The sequence below is a fragment of the Aedes albopictus genome, chromosome 3 (assembly GCF_035046485.1).
Source record: "Aedes albopictus strain Foshan chromosome 3, AalbF5, whole genome shotgun sequence".
NCBI lineage: Eukaryota > Metazoa > Arthropoda > Insecta > Diptera > Culicidae > Aedes > Aedes albopictus.
Window position 1 is genome coordinate 49413031 of NC_085138.1, and position 19577 is coordinate 49432607.

The 19577-nt window shown below is 41.7% G+C and overlaps 2 protein-coding genes across 2 annotated transcripts in view; one reads left to right on the forward strand and one right to left on the reverse strand.

Annotated features, from left to right (window-relative positions):
* LOC109405833 (uncharacterized) overlaps positions 1 to 6686 on the forward strand; it is a 403151-nt gene extending 396465 nt beyond the window's left edge. Inside the window, exon 6 of the mRNA XM_029870293.2 lies at positions 3866 to 6686. Coding sequence (XP_029726153.1) covers positions 3866 to 4107 — 242 coding nt within the window. The 3' untranslated portion in view covers positions 4108 to 6686. The remainder of the gene's footprint in view (positions 1 to 3865) is intronic.
* Positions 6687 to 15611: 8925 nt separating this feature from the next.
* On the reverse strand, positions 15612 to 19013 carry LOC109405832 (elongation factor-like GTPase 1). Its single transcript, XM_019678890.3, has 3 exons — positions 17403 to 19013; positions 15998 to 17329; positions 15612 to 15940 (listed from the first exon to the last, which is right to left on the reverse strand). The coding sequence occupies exons 1-3, from the start codon at positions 18831 to 18833 to the stop codon at positions 15752 to 15754; spliced, it is 2952 nt and encodes a 983-aa protein (XP_019534435.3). The 5' UTR covers positions 18834 to 19013; the 3' UTR covers positions 15612 to 15751.
* Between the last annotated feature and the right edge of the window lie 564 nt (positions 19014 to 19577).

A 19577-nucleotide genomic window follows, 5' to 3' on the forward strand; every position in this document is an offset into this window, starting at 1 on the left:
ACGCAGTTGCGAAAAAATGACAGTTCAAATGGCAGTCACCGTGGAAAGTTTCTGCCAGGAATCGGTCAAGAAGTTTCTTGAGCGATTCCTTTCAAACACCAAACTAGGCTTTAGGGAGAATGTTTGCAAAACTATTAAGGTTTTCGAGTCCAAGTGTTGAAGGTGCGACTGCAAACCCCAGCAAGCCATGACCTTAGATTGTATTTTGAATTTGAATAAAAGCTAGTTGTGATTTGACCGTCTAGCAATCAATTTGTTAACTGCTTTCGGTCCGACCTACGGCCACATCCCATAAGTTATGGCCCTTCAGAACCGCTGACGGACGCGTTGAGGGACGCAGACGCCACAGCACCGCCCACCATGGCACGTAGACGACAGCCTATACCCGCTAATCCAGAATCTGTTCCATATGGAGGAGCTGTTTGCAAGCCTTGCAAACGTAAAACAGGAGCTGGAGCCGTTTCGTTTGACATCCTGACGACAGCGTAAAAATCTGTTCCGACGACGAGCTGATCATGGAGCTGGTGAAGCGAAAGAAGCTGGATGAAGCACAGAAATGAACCGAAAAAAGCCACCGAAGTGAGTCGATTCTGCGTGCTGGTGGGGACAGGAAGTCCATTGTCTACTACAATTGGGTTGTTTAGTGAATTAAATATTGCCATTTTCTTTAGCCTAATCGAAAGAGCTCATTTTTCTGAGTATAACGTGATTTTTTTTGCGTTCCAATTCCTTCGTTTTGATGGTTAAACAAACAAAACAGTTTTAATTTCCGTGGATAGAATGACAGTTCAATCGATAAAGTGACAGTTCGCCCCGAACAAAAAAATTTCCCCATACAAACTTTAAATGCATTTTAAAAATAGTTCCCGGGCACCAAAAATGATGAAATTTTGGATTTCGACTAATTTTTGGACGGAGATTCCGATTATGCAATAATCTGGATACCCCTAAAGAACCCAATTACCACAAGCCCGGACATTTCAAGCGTGAATGCCCATCGTCAAGAGCTGGAGCCACGGAGAGGAAAAACCGTTCGATCGTTGATGTGGCTCGACAAGCTCGGTGCAGTGCATGCTGATCGATGCGAAGATGCGTTATGAGTTCTGGGTGGAAGCTGTCAATACGGCTGTGCATCTCCAAAATATGCTGCCATCAAGATCTTTCAAGACGACACCCTACGAGCTCTAGTTTGAGAAGAAACCGGATTACGGAAGCTTGCACATTTTCGGGTGTACGCTGACGAAAAGCTGACGTTAGTCGGCTACAGTACAGCTACAAGGCAATTCGCTTCATCAACAAAGCGACGAAGAACACCAGTCGTGAAGTATGTTTCATGGAAATGGTATTTTCTTTCCAGTTCAAAACCGAATTAGCGACATTTTTTCTTTTACTTCCGCTGCTTTTGCCTTGCGTTAAACACTATGTCGGAAGTGGGGCGCTGTATACAGTACCAGGTGTACAATACAGCGCCCCACTTCCGACATTGTGTTTAACGTAAGGCAAAAGCAGCGGAAGTAAAAGAAAAAATGTCGCTAAATCGGTTTTGAACTGGAAACATAATAGACGGTAACCGGTGAGTTGAAAACGACGCATCGGTCACCGTCAGCGACAATGGTGGAGTACGCGTCAGTGCTTTCACAACCAGCAGGGGAAGACGAATCCGACGATAAAAATGCATCGATTCAGGAGCAGCATGAGTCCGATTCTTTATTCTGCGATTCGCCTTGTGAAAATGTGCTTAAAACGACATTTCGCCCCCTTAATGCTAGAACTAGATAACTCGTTTTGGAAAGTACGGGTAAAAATGGCTGGTAAAATTTATCCTGCTATAAAACAAGCACTTTGTTGGTCTTAAATGAAGCATCATTATGTGTTTTTGTAGTTTCAATCGACAAACTTTTGTTTATTGTGGTAAACGTTCAGATGTAAACAAATTGCTCGCGATTTCGCAAAACCAGTTACCTAGTTCTAGCATTAAGGGGACGATTTATTGCAATGGCAACGAAAACGAAGAATCCGGGAGACTACTGAAGATGCACGGCACCTGGAAGAAGAGTCTGCAGAGGCTGATCGCAAACCCGTAAGCAGCAAACAGATCTTCAAGCGCAAGGTCGACGAGAATGACTACGTTACGCAGTACAAAACAAGACTAGTTGCGCAAGGCTTTTCCCAGAAATTCGGGACGAATTTCGACGAAATTTTCGCCTCGGTAGTCCGACAAGTAACGTTTAGGGCGTTGCTCACAGTAACCAGTGCGAAGAACATGCTGGTGGAACATGCAGCCGTGAAGACGGCCTACCACAACCTGGACAAGACGATCTACATGCGGCAATCGCCCGCCCGGCTACGAGTAGGGTAACAAGAGCTTCGTATGTTTGCTGCGAGTTCGAACGGCCTTCAGCAAGCGGGACACGTATGGAACCGAAATCTGGATGGCGTCCTGAAGCAGCTAGACTTCACGCAATCAGCAAAGGATTCGTGTTTGTATGTTCGACAACGAGGCAAACAGTTCACGTATCTGGTCGTCACTTGCCACATCAAAGAAGAGTACGCCGAACAGATGACAGCTTTAAACCGCAGTTTCTCGGTGGAATCGTTGGGGGGATATTCGCCATTTCCTGGACATCCAAATCCGACTCAACAAGAAGCAGTTTTCACTCAATCGACAAGTGTACATCCAGAAGTTGTTGGAGCGTTTTGGGTTGACCGAAGCAAAGTCGTCGAAAACTCCAGTATTCATTCAAGCTTTATTTGTGTATTGGTATTTGTTTGTTGTATGTGGCAATGAATCTCACCCAGGATTACGAGCTTATGCTGAAGATAGGACAAGCGACCATATGGATGGTCTAAGTCGACACGCTGATTGGGCGAAACCCCGGAAGTCGAGATTCCTGGCGGTGGTCCAATCCTTTGGGCATTTCAGAAGCAAACATATGTTCCGTTGAGCAGCATCGAATTTGTAGCGCTCGCGGAATGATGTCAAGAGGTACATCAGTGGATCGACCCTTTGCTGATCGATTTCGACGTGAACGTAGTAAAGTTAGTTTTAATTTGACCATCTAGCAATCAAGTCTCCTCATTACATTGACATCCTATACCAAGTCATTTTGGGACTCGATGAAACTATTTAGACTTTTCAAAGGAATTCTTAAAACCCACGCTGTTCACCCAATTCCTCACACAGATACGCCAATAAAAGACTGCCAAAACAATGTCAGCCAGTTATTGTAGAATCGTACTGAAGATTTTATATCTCACAATTTCTAGATCCCTACTGTCCATGTGTGTTCCGAATTACTGCTTCCACCTATCAATTGCCTTTTTTTGTTTCGTCTTTACCCATGTTCACCTTACGTTTGCTTTCTGTAGTCTGTTGGTGTAGAAAGCTTCTGGCAGAAGTTACATTTCTTCCAACTGCTGCTATAATAATTGTTTTAGCTTTTAATATTAGCTGATCTAAGAGCGATGATTTTGTTACTAAGAAAACGTGATAAATTCATTCACTCACTTATGCTGAAAATATCACTTCAAAACAGCTTCTCATTTCTGCGGTGTGCTTTTGGCGTTTCTATTCTTTCTTTGTTAAATCTCAAAATTATTTTTAATATCCAGAACTTCGGAATGTTAGTGCAAAATAGTTTTTTTACACGTTCTGGATCATTTGTGCACAAGTTCTCCACACCATACATGTGTTCGTCGAAATGCAGCTTCCATATTTCAAGCGCCTTATATATTTTCATCTTTACTCGGCAGTTAACATTTTCTTGTTGTAGTTTACTGATGTATTATGCTTCTGGCAGAACAACATTTTCCTGGATTATTTCAATATTTCTTTTAAATCTCACAACCACCTTTCTATTTGCAGAGGGACCCCTTGCCCACGATCAGCCCACGTACGCCGGTCTGCCCGGTATCAACGTGTACGGAATGCTGTGCGTCCCGCCAGAGTCCTACGCCCCGAAGCCCCTGAAGACGCCCAGCTCGCAGTCGATCTACAACAAGTGGCGACCGGGAAACAACCGACCATCGGCACCAGTTTCCTCCTACCGCGACACCGAGTACCGATCGTTCCAGAATGCCACCGGGGCGACAGCCGATGCGGAGTGAACCCGATCTCGCTAGGGGAACCACACCGCCGATGATACACACACACACTGAGAGAAAAAGAGAAGGAGAGTTAGCTTCATTCTCGACAGCCAAACCGATTAGTCTTCGTGATTAGTATTTATTACATATATTTTTGTATTTATTACATGAAGAGTATTTATTTTATTCGGAGTAAGTTCCACCCGTGTGGAAACTATTGTTTATCGATCGGTACGAAGAGGTAGGCGTTTCAGGGTCTGTAATTTGCTACAATGAAGAATAATGCACGGATGGCTACAAAAAATGTCGTTGGCAAAAGAAAACACTACAAATGTTGCAAACGTTTGAGTTGTGCTCTTCAGGCCCATTGGAATGACTACAATTATTATTTTAATAAACACCTTAATTAGTCGTCCTCTTGGACGGATGCCTACTCGCATAACTCACCACGTAGGGCTGGATCGCAAGACGATGATTAATTAACGGAAACCAATTTTTAATGAAACAAAACCTGCACTGTTATTAGGTTTAGAAGAAAAAGTTATCTCACACGCACATGTGAAAATTAAAATGAACGAACGACAAAAAAACCGAGCGAAAAATGCACCACAATAATCACATGCTCACACTGCTTCTTTCCACTTCCACCACCGAAGGCCGATCCTAAAACAATAGGTAGTAGGCCTTGCGCGCTAATCAAGCCACCGCCGCCTGACGCTAGCCTTTGTTCTGCGACTCGAGTGACGCAAGTTGACACCTTTCACATACAGACAACTCTTACTTGCGTCAACTGACTCGCAGAACAAAGTTGGGGGAACTCGGAATAACACGCGCTTTCTAGGAAATTACTCGATTTTAGCCATGAAAATGTCCAATGCAGCGTCTGACACACACAAGTTCGATATGTATGTTTTTTTTTTAATTACTGAAAACTGTAAATCAAATAACGTTATAGAAGCAAGGATATGGATTTTTGAAAAATTAATGGCAAAATAGCTTATGCAAATAAGTGGTTTGAGTTCGGCAAAGAGTTCTCACATTCTTACAACAGAAATCTCTTGAATCTTTTGGCTTGTGGAACTCCAAATTCCAGAAGTGAGAAGATTGAAAATTGAAAATGCTTTCGATAATAGTGCAAAAGTATAATATCAAAATTCTTTTTATCAGAGAGAGGGGTGGTTCTTTATATCCCAATGACGCGTATTCAACCGATTCCTCTAATCTATTTTATGCACGCGGGCTCCTTTGTTGTCGCGCTCGTTTCACGAAAACCGCAGCATCTCTCTATCAGTATAATAATCACTCAACGCTGTCTATGATGAACTCTAGCGACGTCGCCGTCACCAGAGCAACTCGGTTGTCAATGAAAGTAAATCTTGTTGAACAAAAAAAAAACTCGCAGCGTGTATCGCTTTCAACTAAATTGGCTTGATTTTCCGCGCACACGATGAGTCGGTGGAGGTGGAAAGAAAACAAAGCACCACCGCAGGCAACAAAAAAAAACCTAATAGTAAACAATGAAGAAAATGAGAGTCACCGTTTTTACTCACTCGAAGCCGACGCTCACGCACAAACATAATTATAATAGGTACACTAGGAGGCAGAGCGCAAATTATAACTTTATTACTAGAAGGGCAAAAGAGTTTAGTTTCATTTTAAACCATCTCCATAAAGAAAAGACGGTAATTGCAGTGTAGAAGAGAAAAATGGAAAATATACAGTCAAAAGATGAAATTTTCAGATATGTATCTTAGTAGGCGGCACCAGGGTCACCGCGTGTCAGTCAGGGCGAGAGAGAGATTCAATTTTCCAATCGAACCTAACGAGGAGAGAATCCCACAATAAATGTGTTGGCAAAGGCCGGTAAACCTATCCTATTACCGTCGGATTGAATTCCGAGTGGGTTCGTGAGCATTGGATTTCGCTTTCAGCCTAACCCATGAAGGTATACTCACACACACTTATTAGCACTAAAAAAACTTCCGCAGCGGTTTAGAAAAGATGCATAAATTGCGGAATTATTATAATAGTTAGGCCCTGTTTACAGAGAAGGAAATTACGAGAGAGGAAACCCTATTGTAAATATATTTCATCGCCTTTCTCCCTAATGCTCTCAAACCCTTAATTTTCCTTTTTGATATTTATTTTCTAAATCCACGACCTAAGTTAAAAGAATCTGGTAATTATACATTTTTAAAAAGTACTAGTTTTAACCCAAGCACTGACAAAAAATGTGCAGTGCTATGAGAAAAGAAATTATAGCTCTTCTAGCCAGACCGCACACAATTACACTATCCTATATTATAATATTTAACAAACTGAAAACCACAAATCCAGACGAAAAAAATAGGAAAAAATGTGGAGAAATTTCGCAGCCACAAATAAGCAGCAAAACAGGCAAACAAGTTGTGTAGTAGTGAACAATCAATAAAAGCATACACACGAATAATGTGTATAATTTGAAAAATGAAAACCACCAAACTCGAGAGTTTCACTTTCAATCACATACCCATAATGTGCGAACGCGGCGCACATTTCGCGAATCGAATCAGGAACGAAAAATTTCTTCGGGCGGGTAATCAAAGTAGGCACTTGGTTTTTGGATGATGGATGGCTTGAACTTTTATGATTCGAGAGCACAATCATGAACTGATGGGCAACTGATGAGTAGTGTAATCAACGAGATACATACATTACATTCAAGCATTCATTTAGTACACGGAATTAGTACAAAATTGAGAACCCATATCTAAATAACTAGTTACCCTAAATTAGTTTGTTTCCCTCTCATTCAAAGAGCTCAAATTTGGCTAGTTTGGCGATTCCATGTGAAGATAAGTGCTTTATGCATGATTCCGTTCTTGGCACTTCGGAACACGTGACCCATAAAATTCAGCCTTGCGATTCTTATTTTGGTACCTACCTATTTATACCCGCATAATCGCAAACTGTAAATGCATTGTTTCTCATACTGTAGATAACCATAAGCAATAGTCATTTAACCATTTCTCAGACTATCGGAGAAAACAGTAAGCTAACCATTCCATGTACAGATTTACCAGTTTGACAAACGGTAATCCGCCAATTTACAGTATGTGGAATAGGCGGTTAAGATAGGTTAACATAAAAAATCGCTCATTTTCCCGAACAAATTTTTCGCAATACAGTAAAGGATATGGTCAATATATTATCCAGTTTTTCAGGCAATTCACTGCATAATAAATGGTAAGAGAATAGTTTAACAATATAGCTAGAAGAAAAACGAGCACTATATGGATTATTATTGACGTATGAGTTTTCATAGTATTTAAAGGTTTGATATATGGGTTATCTATATTTGAATCGTTTGAAAAAAAAGCATTTATGCGTTCACTGAAGTTTTTTATTTATGAAATGTTTGTCAACGATCCCAAAGAATATTTATCTTCAAGCATCATGCTGAGTAGCGCATCCTGCATTGATGGAGGAGCATCTTGGGTCACGATTTTTCCGATCGGATTCCGATCGGATGTGCAGTGATGTCTGCTGAAATTTCCTGACTTGCGACACGTCCCATCCTGGGCCCGGTGGGAATGGATTCTTATTCCCAAGCGACACACAATTTCCACCCGCAGCAGGTTGAATTCGTCGCTCCTCCCGGAACACCTCGCAGTAGCACACAGTCATGCGATATCAAGTTCACGAATTCTGAAAAATAATTTGTATATGATGAGATACAACACAGAAACCAAAGTGGAAGAATCATTCAAAACTTACCATTTGTATCTAGTCGCGTCAAGCACTTCAAATCTTATATCGAGGCAAGTTTTCAGATTATTTTTCACTGAAGTTCACACAGTTGCTCACGGGGGATCTACAGGAAAGATTTTGTTTATTTTTTTACAACATTGCAAACTCCGACGTTCGTCGGTACTACGGATACCAATGTACGCTACTATTTGGCAAACTGTTAAATTTAATTAGCATGCAGTTCAATGCCCAACTAACATTTTCAGCGCTATAAGCTTCAGTCATTTGCTTTCTGTTGTGTAACCATCGAGTAAAAGCAGTCAACGCTGAATAAAAGGAAAGCTAGTCAAATATAAATCATAAGCTAATACACGACTGCAAAACAAGCACCATACAGCTACCAAACTCGGTTTTCAGAAATCCATTGCTTGTCACTGGGGCTGCGTTTACTCCACCCTATTCCAACTCCGGGAGATTTCCCGAAAGATGTGAAAACTTGAACACATCGAATAGGAGTCCCCACTAACAAAACAGCTGGCCGTTATGCGATTTCATTACGGCTAGAAGCTGTAATAAAGAAACTGTTGGTTTACCAACACGGCTTGCCGGATATAAACATTATTGTCAAAACAAACTTTAAGCGGAATATATAGCTACTACACAAATTCTTTACAGCTAGCCATGTGTGCGCTGTGAAATTATTTGGGTTGCTTTTATTGCACTTTAATTCAATGCCGAAAGATTTGCCGGAAGATGTGCAAATCGAGTAAGAGTCCCAGCCACTACAACAGCTGCTTTTATACAGTACGTTTTGTAATGTTGCCAAAACACAAAACAGCAGCGCTTCGTTCCTACGGAAAATTACGGAAAATTACGGATTTTTCATCTGAATCTACGGAACAAAATTTCTGTAATTTTCCCCCCCCCCCCCCCCGCTCATCACTTTTCATCTACGGAATCACTTGCGAAAAAATCTGACATCACTGGAAGTTGGGTAAGGTTTCTTGTGGCACAATTATGAAGCCTTGTCTGGAGTAAAACAAAACGGGCTATTTTCTATGTTATTTATATATAGCAGTGTGGCAGCGAGGACATCATCGGGACCAGTGGATACGGAGATCGGGAGTTCGATTCCAAGTAGCGGCAAGTACTTTAATTATTCAATTTTAAAAGTGATAATTCCAGTTCCACATGTATTGCGTCACGGTATCCATAACCTAATTATATTTAATCGTTTAATTTGGGGATGCCGTAAAACTATTATTTAACAACTGCGAAAAGGCTGAAAAAGCGCCTTCTCAAGATGTTATTCAGTAAGTGGTTACATAGGAGCCGAGAAAAGAGCTATGACTAGGTGGCATAGAAGCTGATCGCACAGCATGTACAAGCTGATTAAGGGGCGATTTCTTCACCCTGGCTTAAGCGTTAAGCCAGGTTTAACTGTATGGGTAAGCCTGGCTTACCGATTAAGCCGAGGTGAAGAAATCGGCCCTAAGTTCGCCAGATTCATTGGTATAGGGCTTGCATAGAAGCTTCCGTCCATATGTACAACACAGTCACTCAACATCAAGCCGTATTAAGAACGCTTTGTTGACGTTTACATTCACAATAAATGTTAGTTGGGTGCACATGTGTAAGTGTGTTGTGAAAGTATAATCATTAACCATTTGGGAAAAGGTCATTCCATATTGCCACCATATCTCACAAGTTTTCATCGCTATATTATTTGACAATTTCTGCACAATATGACATACTGTTACAACTTGGTATGGGTTTCGGAGACCGTTCTTTATGATTGAATGTTGAAGTTCCGTAGTTTTCAACAGGAAAGCACCTGTTCCTAATACAGTAACAGTAAGAGATGAAGGCGACATACCGTTTGGAGTGTAATACAAACTGTATTTTGTTATGCGGGTAGTTCGTCCATTTAATTCTTGTGCAGTTAGTGCTCGTGAATTCGACTGATTTTCATTAAAGAAAAAGAAAATCGCGTTAAGTACTGTTCCTTTGAATTCCACTAAGAATCTGCATCCTTTGACAGATACGTATTTCGACCTCAACTGTGAGGTCGTCTTCAGTGTCTTGTACTTGACTCGACTCGAGTCAAGTACAAGACACTGAAGACGACCTTTTAGGGGAGACTGAGGAGACTTGTTCCCCCCCATATTTGCTCGGAATCAAAAACATTTTTCTTCTAGCATAATTTTTCCAAAACTACTCCTGGACAAACGACTATGTTTTGGCAACAAGTGATTTCGATTGTACATTGCATTATTTTTTAACGGCTGATGATTTCTTTTCAGTCCTTCAGAAATCTTTTAGGCCAAAGGTTCCCAAACTTTTTGCTATCAAAAATTTCGCAGCGCACCTACATCTTTTAACAGAGAATTTTCATTATTTTCGACCAATTTTCAGTTCAAACATTTAAATGCAAAATTGTGAAAAACTTTCAGTACTATGTTTCCTCAAAATCCAATTAAAACTGAATTTCTTGGGTCAAAACGTGTTTTCAATTAAAAATACTTTAAAATTTCATAAATATTTGTTAGATTTCAAATGTCATATTTATTTTTTTATCTGTATTAACGAGATTTTTAGCCCTTGGCTAGTTCATCTCGGGACCCACGCTTTACTTCCCTTCCGAAGGAAGAACTCACATTTGGTGAGTTTGTCGGGAGTGGGATTCGATCCCAGGTCCTATTTATTTATTTATTGAACAAGGTAAACCAATATATCAAAAATTTCTGCAGATAAAGCGAGCTGCTGATGCCTTATAATTCAACAAAAAAATAGTAAAACTGTTGCAATACTGTAACGATTCCGGGTACATTTAAATGATTTCACAGAATTTTATAAAAACCTTAGATTTTTGTTGGAATTACAAAATTTTCGAAACGGTTTGTAAAAAATGTAGTGTGGTAAATTTCAGCAAACTTAAGTACAAAAATATAATGTTCAGGACTAGGCTGATGATGGATCATTAATTTCCATGCGTTTGATCATTATGTCTTGAGAAAAGCTTGAAGGTCTATCTTTCACATAAGTTTCGGATGGCTATTTCGTCCAACAATTGAAAAAGAAGTGCCTTTGGTGCAAAAACTTCATAAAATATGTCTGAATGTCGATCAAAAGTCACTTACCTTTTTCAAAATTTTCCATTAAAGACAAGGTATTTGGAGTACATAGCTTCAATAAAATCATTTTTGAGATGTGATCTACTTGCACATAACCGAAAATTTGCAGAAGTATTCTGTGATAGTGACGTTAGGTAGTAAAAAAAATGTCGCCCCGAAAAGCAGAATACAACATAAAGCCCGGGAGACTGACGGAAATTATTCTGGAAAAAACTGAAATAGGATTTTGAAATATTTACTTTCAGTTACAAGCTGTTGGTAGAATCGAAAACTGAACTGGAGTATAGGAAATCCAATCATCTATATTTGGATCTTAACGAAGAATTTCTCATAACTCCGAGAATTTAAAAATTTGATAAAAATCAAAATGTTTTAAGAGGATACCAGAATTCCAAGAATATTCGAAGGTTGGAAATTTTTTTGGAAAAATGCCGTTCAGCAACACTTCAAAGATCCATGAAACAAATATACACAGATCGAAAAAATAATATAAAATTCTGCGACATATGATGCACATAATTGGAGCGTGGGATATCATAGAAGTTTACATGACATATCATGTAAAGTTCATGAAATATCATGTAAACTTCCATTATATGTCATGTAATTCAGCATGACTCTGAGAGTTTACATGACATATAACACAAATTTAAATGATGTATCATGTAAACCATCATAACATTAAGTTTACATGAGTAAAATGAAGTTTACATGACGTGTAAATCTCATTATTTTTTCTGTGTACATTCCGATATTGAGTTATATTAGGCCATATGAATAAAGTTGAGTAAATACTCTTTACTAAATCTAAGTGAAGCCGTAGAGCAAATCTCTGTGAATCTTCACAGAGATCTGAGTAAAGAGTATTTACTCAGCTTTATTCATATGGCCTATTGTTTTGGCTCAAAACCCTGCGGCGCACCAGCGAAATGTTCACGGCGCACCAGGGCGCCGCGGCGGGGGAAGCACTATTTTAGGCGATTCCGAAAAATCTCAAGAACTTTGTGAAAATTGAACCAAATCGAGTCAAAATTTAACAGCACACAGTCCAAATAAAATACTTTCAAACTTATTTATCCAAATTAGGTTGTTGTTAACATATTTTAATAAATTCAACTTAGTATACACAATAGTGACATGGGGAGACTTGATCCCTCGAGGATTACACACACATTATACATGAGAAATTAAAATTCTATTCGGAAGCCTCTATTTACTTGGAATTCTAGTCTATTCAACGATAAAATGTGTCAGATAATTATAACTTTAGTACAAACCAAAAAAAGGGGGATCAAGTCTCCCCATTTTGAAAATACGGCATATCTTTAAAAATTTAAGGAAATCTTACCATTTCAAACACTCCATATTCATCGAAAATACAAGAAAACTCGAAAAGAAAATGAACAGGAAGACTCTGGAATACTTTTTCCTTTAAATAAACCATGTGCTGAAAGGGGGATCAAGTGTCACCCATTTTTGAAAAATACATCATCATAAGACATGCCTCCATAAGAACTCAGTTTTGAAAACTATAACGATAATTTAAAGGCCTTCTGCTGTGTATTAACTTGCAATACATGTTTACCTGCCATTTTGTACGGAAATCGGATCTAGTTTTGTGTTTTTCCTTAAAGTTTCAGGTAAATTAAGAAAAAGGGATGAAGTCTCCCCAGTCTCCCCTACAGTTGAGGTCGAAATACGTATCTGTCAAAGGATGTAAATTCCAGTGGGGTGACACGGTACATCGCCGCTCCACCCAACATCAATTTTGGTACGGCGCGTTTTGGTACCCACTTTTTGGTCGGTTTACCCTAACATGCTCCTGATTTTCGGGTGTGTGGCTCGTGTGTTGCTAGTGCTTATTTCAGAAATTACACATTTCAAACGAAATCGTTGTTTTGATGTTTGTTGTTATCACTTTGCACGATATTATATGTAGCAGCGAAGCAGTGTCGATGTCTCCAGCGCATTTTTTCCATGAATTAAGCAATCAAAACAAAAACATTGGACGCCATGTTGAATTGAATGCTGGGTAGATGATTCTGGCCCTTCGTCATCCCCCTGCCAAATTCTTAGTGGAATTCAAAGGAACAGGATTTTCTTCTTATTTACAGATAATCCCCTAACAAGCCCAGGTTAATCATCATCATCTGATTTTCATTGGTTATTACAAGTTTTATTTTTGTGTTAAATGTGCTATTTTAACTTGTAAATATTCCCCTAGAATTAATGCACATTTATAGGGCTCTGGCAGAATAGAGGCCCGCAATCCTATTTCGATTGCCAACATTCAGGCCATTTCGGGTCGTGATCTCTGGGTAAACATTTCCCTGGCACAGTCTTCAAATTATAGAACTCTAGTGATGAAACCCGATTCGGGGTGCCCCTTTAGGATTAGAAATTCCTAGACAAAACTCAAGCTATGAAAGCAACTAATGCTGCGAACGAAAGGCAACCGCCAGAAAAAATACGATTACAGGATTGACTGATGGACCAACAACATTAATGAAACCTCGTCATCCTGTCATCGGAAATTGTTATCCACTAGGGTAACAGGTCAAAATATATGTTCTGGGTTGTATATGTCCAAGTGTGATGTCCTAATTTATTGCGCATTTGTAGTGCTCCACTACAATATGTGATATTTCTAATATCCATTTGTAGTGCATCATTATTTTTTCGTAAGATGGTATGATTCCGATTGTTTGGGATATTGCACAGGCTTGTAACTTTCTTAGTTTTCTGGGGTGCTAAGATATTTCAGTGCCGCCAACATTGTATTTTCCATTCGTCATAGTGAATTGCGGTTTCTTTTCAGTTTAGTTGCAACTTCAATGATGTATGTGACTACTGGTTATTAAGCGGGTGTTTCCAAAGAAAGTTACTCAGGGTATAAAACGCTTTGTATGCTTTCTTGATGTTATCTGACGTAGTCTCTTCTCGATTATGTACGCCCCTAGATGTCGGATCTTCGAAGCTACTGTCAGCGTGTATTTGTTTTTACCCATCTGGACTCTGGTTATCTATTAATACCTAAACAGAACATTTTACTTACCTTGATTGATTTCCAATCCAACAGTTACGAGGAGAGGTTCTAGTAACTCAATAGTTCTCGCTACTTGTTCTTCCGTTTCGCACAAAACAAGATCGTTCGCGTGACGTCACCAACGTTGAGTTGCGAAATGAACTCTTTTAATATTGCCAATGTTGTACAACGTAAAAATGAATGGGATTGGACTAATCGGATAGACTTGCTTGATACCACGATTGTTGTTGATGGAAGAGGTTCTGTTGCCAAACCATTGTATCGATGTTCTTTCGGTTACGCATACATCTAGGATACGATTGATTAGGGTTCTAAGTGTCGGGAGTGTCGGAAGTTAGGTAGCGTTGAACGCTCGGGTAGCGTCGAACTTTCATGTACGTGAACGGCGGCAGTATTGTTGGTAGGTACAATTGTTGGAGAGATGACAGAGGTATGAAGTTTGAAAGAAGTTTGTTGAATTGTATATACCTGAATGGAATAAAGAGTGTGGCGGTTGCAGATTGAGGTATCAGTCGGCAGCTGTCTAGTTTGATGGAAGATGTCTCGCGTTCTATTTTCATTGTAATTAAGAAACAGGCATCGACGGAGCTAGCCTCGCTATGGCCTGCGTGGCCATGGTGGACTAGCCTCCAACAGTTTATGAGTCTCTTGAGGGTGTTTCAACTGGTTTCGTTGGCACTTCAATGAGATAACGGGTTTCAGGGGGCACCAGGAGATCTCAGGGGCGTTCCAAGGAGGCTCCAAAGGGTCTTAAAGGCGCCTCAGGGGATCTCAGGAGCGTAGCTGGAGGCTTACAGGAGGACTCAGGGCTCTGCTCTGGGGGTGTTCTATGGAAGTTCCAGAGGATCTCAGGGAAATTTCAGGGGTGTTTAGAGGGGTATCTAATGATCTCATGGGCGTTTCAAGAAGGTCACAGGGGGATACTAAAAGCTGTCAGAAACGATTAAGGAGATCTCAGAGAGTTTCAGGGGGTTAGAGGGGTTAAAGGAAGTCTGACGAGGTTTCCGAGGTGTTTCTGCAGATCTCAGGGGGGATTCATGGTGCGCCCGTGGGTACTTCAAGCGGTTTCAGAGGGCCTCAGAAACACTTCAAAGGTTCTCAGAGGGCTCCGAGGAAGTTCCAGAGGGTTTCAGAAGCTGTTCAGAGTTGCAGGGGGTACCAGCAACATAGATCTCAGGGCGTTTCAAGGGCTACCTTCTAAAACTCCCTGAAACCCCCTGGGACTCCCATGAAACGCTCCTGAGATCTCTTGAAACCCCTTGAAACGTCCATGAGACCCTCTAGCACTTCCTTAAAACCACTGCACTGGGGCTGGCTGGGACCGATCCGCATTTCATGCATCGAAAATCGTCACACTCGTGCAAAATTTGAAACACGAAAAATACTCCACGGATGTTGTAGCGTTTAACCGTTTCACGATTCCAATGTAAAGAATGTCATTTATGGAGATGAACCATAAATCTGAAAATCTCCCTAATAAAGCTAATAATAATAGTAATAATGCCATTTATTCGGCAGAATTTAAAATCAAGCAGGAGTAAAAAAACATGACAGCAAACCAAAAACTGAACCGCCCGTCAATCGACGAATTATTAGGACTTCTTTCGAAAAATATGTTCTTATTTTCAGATCAATTAATTTATTAACTAATCGTTTTAGTTAGATAATCTGGATAAAACTGTACACAAAACAATAATTATGTTCAACAGATTAACTAGCTAATAGACCTACCCTTCGCAGCTTCCGTTCAACCATATCACTTATTCTTTGAAAGCGTCCTTTGCTTTTCCGCGTGCTCCACCGTTTTCTTCTCTACCGGTAAGCCCTTCCGTTCCCGTATCGAGCCCATGTACACCTTGGCAATGTTGGTGAAGTCGGCCTTCTCGCCATACTGTTCGTATTCTTCCTCCGTGGTTGGCACCCAGGACGGATCGATGTCGACGATCTGGAAAGTTAACGATTAGCTTCATTCCTAAGATTTATTAAGTCTTACAATTCTCACCTCCCAATGGCTGAACACCAGCTGTGGCATGGCCAATCCGGACGTCTGCTTTCGAATCTCCGTGGCAAAGTTGAACGACTCTATCACCGGAATCACGGCATTCACATCGAACTGACCACTTCCTTCGATCAAATCCGCCGATAGGATCCGTCCTTGTCTCCTCCCGATCACGGCATATAGTTTCCCGAGGACGTCCGAGTTGACGGTGATGTTGCAGCTGTACATCGGGTGGACCAAGCGCTGCGGTTGGTTCTGGAAGGCCTTCTTGCATCCGTCCTTCACGATGGACATGATTTGACCCGAGAGCGGACCATGCGACACGACCGATGAGGTTGATTCTTCAGCTTCCGCGATTGGACCGGTCACAACCCATTCCAGCACGTGAAAGCAAACACCTTGCATCGGTTCATCGGCCAGTGGTCCCGCCAGGCTGGCCAGCTGGAAACCGTTGACGAAGGATGACTCTAAGCTGTGTCGGATATCTGGAGAGGCGGAATTGGGCTCGTTTGGATTTTGTCGTAAATTCCACACAGATGGATGACTGAAGGAAGAACAATTCAACAGAACGTTGGTTCCGCATTTCTTTGGACCGAAGCTCCAGATTTTGTCTACGTTTGAGACGTCGAGTTCTTCAGTTTCGCTTTCGGCAAATATTTTGCCAAGTTTGGCTTTCAGATCCTCCAGCGATTCCTGAAGATAGTGTGAAATTTCTTTCGCTTCCTGCGATTTGGCCAATGTCTTTAATATGGCGTTACTACGATCTAAGAGATCAACAGCTTCTTCTGGCAGAGGTATTGCAAGCAGTTTTATAAAGCTCTGCTTATTAGGAGTGTAGATGGTCACCGTTTTTTCTCGTTCCCTTTCTTTTGCAATTTCCTCCTCTGGGTTCTCCTCGGAAGTGGGAACAAACTTCACTATCGTCTCCTTGAACGGTACGATCGGTTTGGATACATTGAGCTTCACCTTGGCGTAGGTTTCCTCCAAGTCCTTGATGCAACGTTCCAAGTGGACCTCTCCCAGGGTCAGTAGTACATGTTCTCCACTTTCCTGTATGCGAACTTCGACGCAGGCATCCGCTTGATTTAGAAGCTTTAGTCCCCGTACCAATTTCGGCATATTCTGGATGTCCTTAGGTTCGACGGCTACCCTGAGAATTGGTGTCGCTATCGCCGGGAGGTCTACAAATGGCGGACAGTAGGGAGTGTTGCTCAGGGTCGCTGTTTTGAGCACGTTGTTTTGGAGTCCGGCAATTCCTGCTATGCTCCCTGCTGGAACCGAGTCGAGAACTTCCAGCTGGCGACCCATTAACATAAACAGGTGATCCACTTGAACCTAAGGAATATAACATAAATACTTATTAAATTTATCAGTGAAACAAAACACTAAACTGCATAAAATCACTCACCTGTGTTATATGCGGTGAAGCCTGCAAATCATATCCATCCACCAGCAGATTCCTAGGATCGTGCTTTGGACCTATCACGTACACCATGTCACCCCGTTTGAGCGTTCCACTATAAACCCGCGCAAACGCTAGAAAAGCTTCATCGCAACAATCCGATCCCCCAGAATCCTCCTCCGTCAGGGTCAGCTTGGAGAAACTTTCAACCACGGATTGTGGCAGGGACTTCCTGTCAACGGGAAACATCTTCGAGATGAAAACGATCAACGTTTCGCTACTCGCCTCGCATTTGAGAATATCTTTGCTAAGTTTCTGCGTCAGCTCCGGGAATGCCCGAAAGTCCTCCATTCTTGAACAGAGAAGCTTCTCTGCTTTCACCTCTGGTATCATCCGAGGGTTCGGAACGTTGATTACCACCAACTTTAGCAGAGATTTCTCAATGGGTAACCATTGGGACAGGAGATTCCGAATTGGAATCCGAATATCCGCGTGCTTTAAGTCTCGTGCAGTTTGGGCAATTCCCAGCTTCTCCGATATCGTTTTCAACTTATCTACGTCCCGGTTCTCCACTAGATCGTACACGTTCCACAAATTTTCCAGAACCAGCTGGACAAACAACGGCTTCCGACCCTTTTCCAGCGCACCCTTTTCGATGCTCTTCTTCTTGGGACTGTAGAAATAATCGCCCCACATCGCTTCCTCAAGTTCCGCCAGCGGAACTCCCAGCTTTTCCTGGTACATTTCGGCAAACGCCTTCAACGTAAATCCCCAACCATCCAACGCTGAACCGAACAGGACATTGCCATTGGCAGGAGTGTAATAAATCCTCGAGTCGTCCGTATCCTCCAAAGCTGACAGCTGATGGTCCGAACTCAGCTCTTCCTTGGCCAGCACGTCCGTCGCAAATATATTCCCTACCACGGCATTGACCTGCTCCAGAACCTGCCTCAAATGCTTATACGCCTCAACCGGATCCATCTTCTTCTCCAACACAAGTCGATCAACCTTGTTCAGCAGCAGCACCGTCCTTAAACTCTCACTGTAAGCCTGCTTCAGGCAAATCCTGGTCTGAGGACAAACCCCCTCCACAACGTCCACCACCACTATCGCGCCGTCGCATAGCCGCACCGCCGTCGACACCTCGCTACTGAAGTCTACATGTCCTGGCGAATCGATCAAGTTCACCAGATGTCTCTCGTAATACAGCGCTATGCTGCTGCTCTTCATCGTAATCTGCCGTTCCTGTTCGTCCGGGCGGCTGTCCATATACCTCAACTTCCCCGCCAGCCGTTGCGAGATGATTCCGTTGCTGGCGATAAGCGAATCGGCCAGAGTCGTCTTGCCATGGTCGACGTGTGCCAGGATGCAAATGTTTCGAATCCGCTCCGGTTGCGTCTGGAGCTCCACCAGTTGGGAAAAGTCCACTCGAACCATGTCACAGCCGGACGGATCGGAACGGGTCCACGAAATTAAAATAAAAGGATTCACCGCGGCCGCGCAGACCCGTTTATTTGGTACGCGAAATCAACACGTCGTTCAGCACGTGCGATTTGTTGTTATTTACATTTCATTTCGTTGTGAAATCAAAGAAATGGCTGGAAAGTGGAATTTGCAAAATTTTGAGAAACGGTTGGAAAGCTGAGAGGCCTTTTCAAACGAGGGGTCTATAAATCTATTTTACGATTTTTTTTGTTCGGAGCGAACTTTCGTTCTATCCACGGAAATAGGGTAATAGGTATATTCAACTCTACTAGTACAAAACCAATCGTCTAATAACCGTTTTACTGAAATTACATCGAAAAACAGTTTTGCCGGATCTCCGTCAGAGACTAAGTCCATGTAAACAAGCTCGCTGAACTGTCAGTGCACAGCTTCGTGTCGTCATGTTGCAGTATCTAATCTAATCTAATCTAATCTCACACTAACGCAGCCATTACTTGAATGCATCCTGGAAAATGAAGACTTCTCAAGTCTATCATTTTTCTTGTCTAACGGCCAGGCCAACTGCGCAGCATGTACCGCAGAGAAGATTTGAAGGGATAGAACGATTTCAACATAGTCAATATTTGAAAACATTCTACACCTTGAAATCGAGGGGAAGGATGGAAGCGTGGACCTCCCGTACCAAACGCTTCCAGATAACGATATAGATATTTAAACATGTTCGCAGATATCAAT

Excerpts from the sequence above, each read along its gene's own strand:
- LOC109405832 (XM_019678890.3), bottom strand. The coding sequence starts at position 18,833 with ATGGTTCGAGTGGACTTTTCCCAACTGGTGGAGCTCCAGACGCAACCG. Across the intron at positions 17,330-17,402 it reads CTTCACCGCATATAACACAG|GTTCAAGTGGATCACCTGTT; the intron begins GTGAGTGATTTT and ends TATATTCCTTAG. Across the intron at positions 15,941-15,997 it reads TGGTGTTCAGCCATTGGGAG|ATCGTCGACATCGATCCGTC; the intron begins GTGAGAATTGTA and ends TTAACTTTCCAG.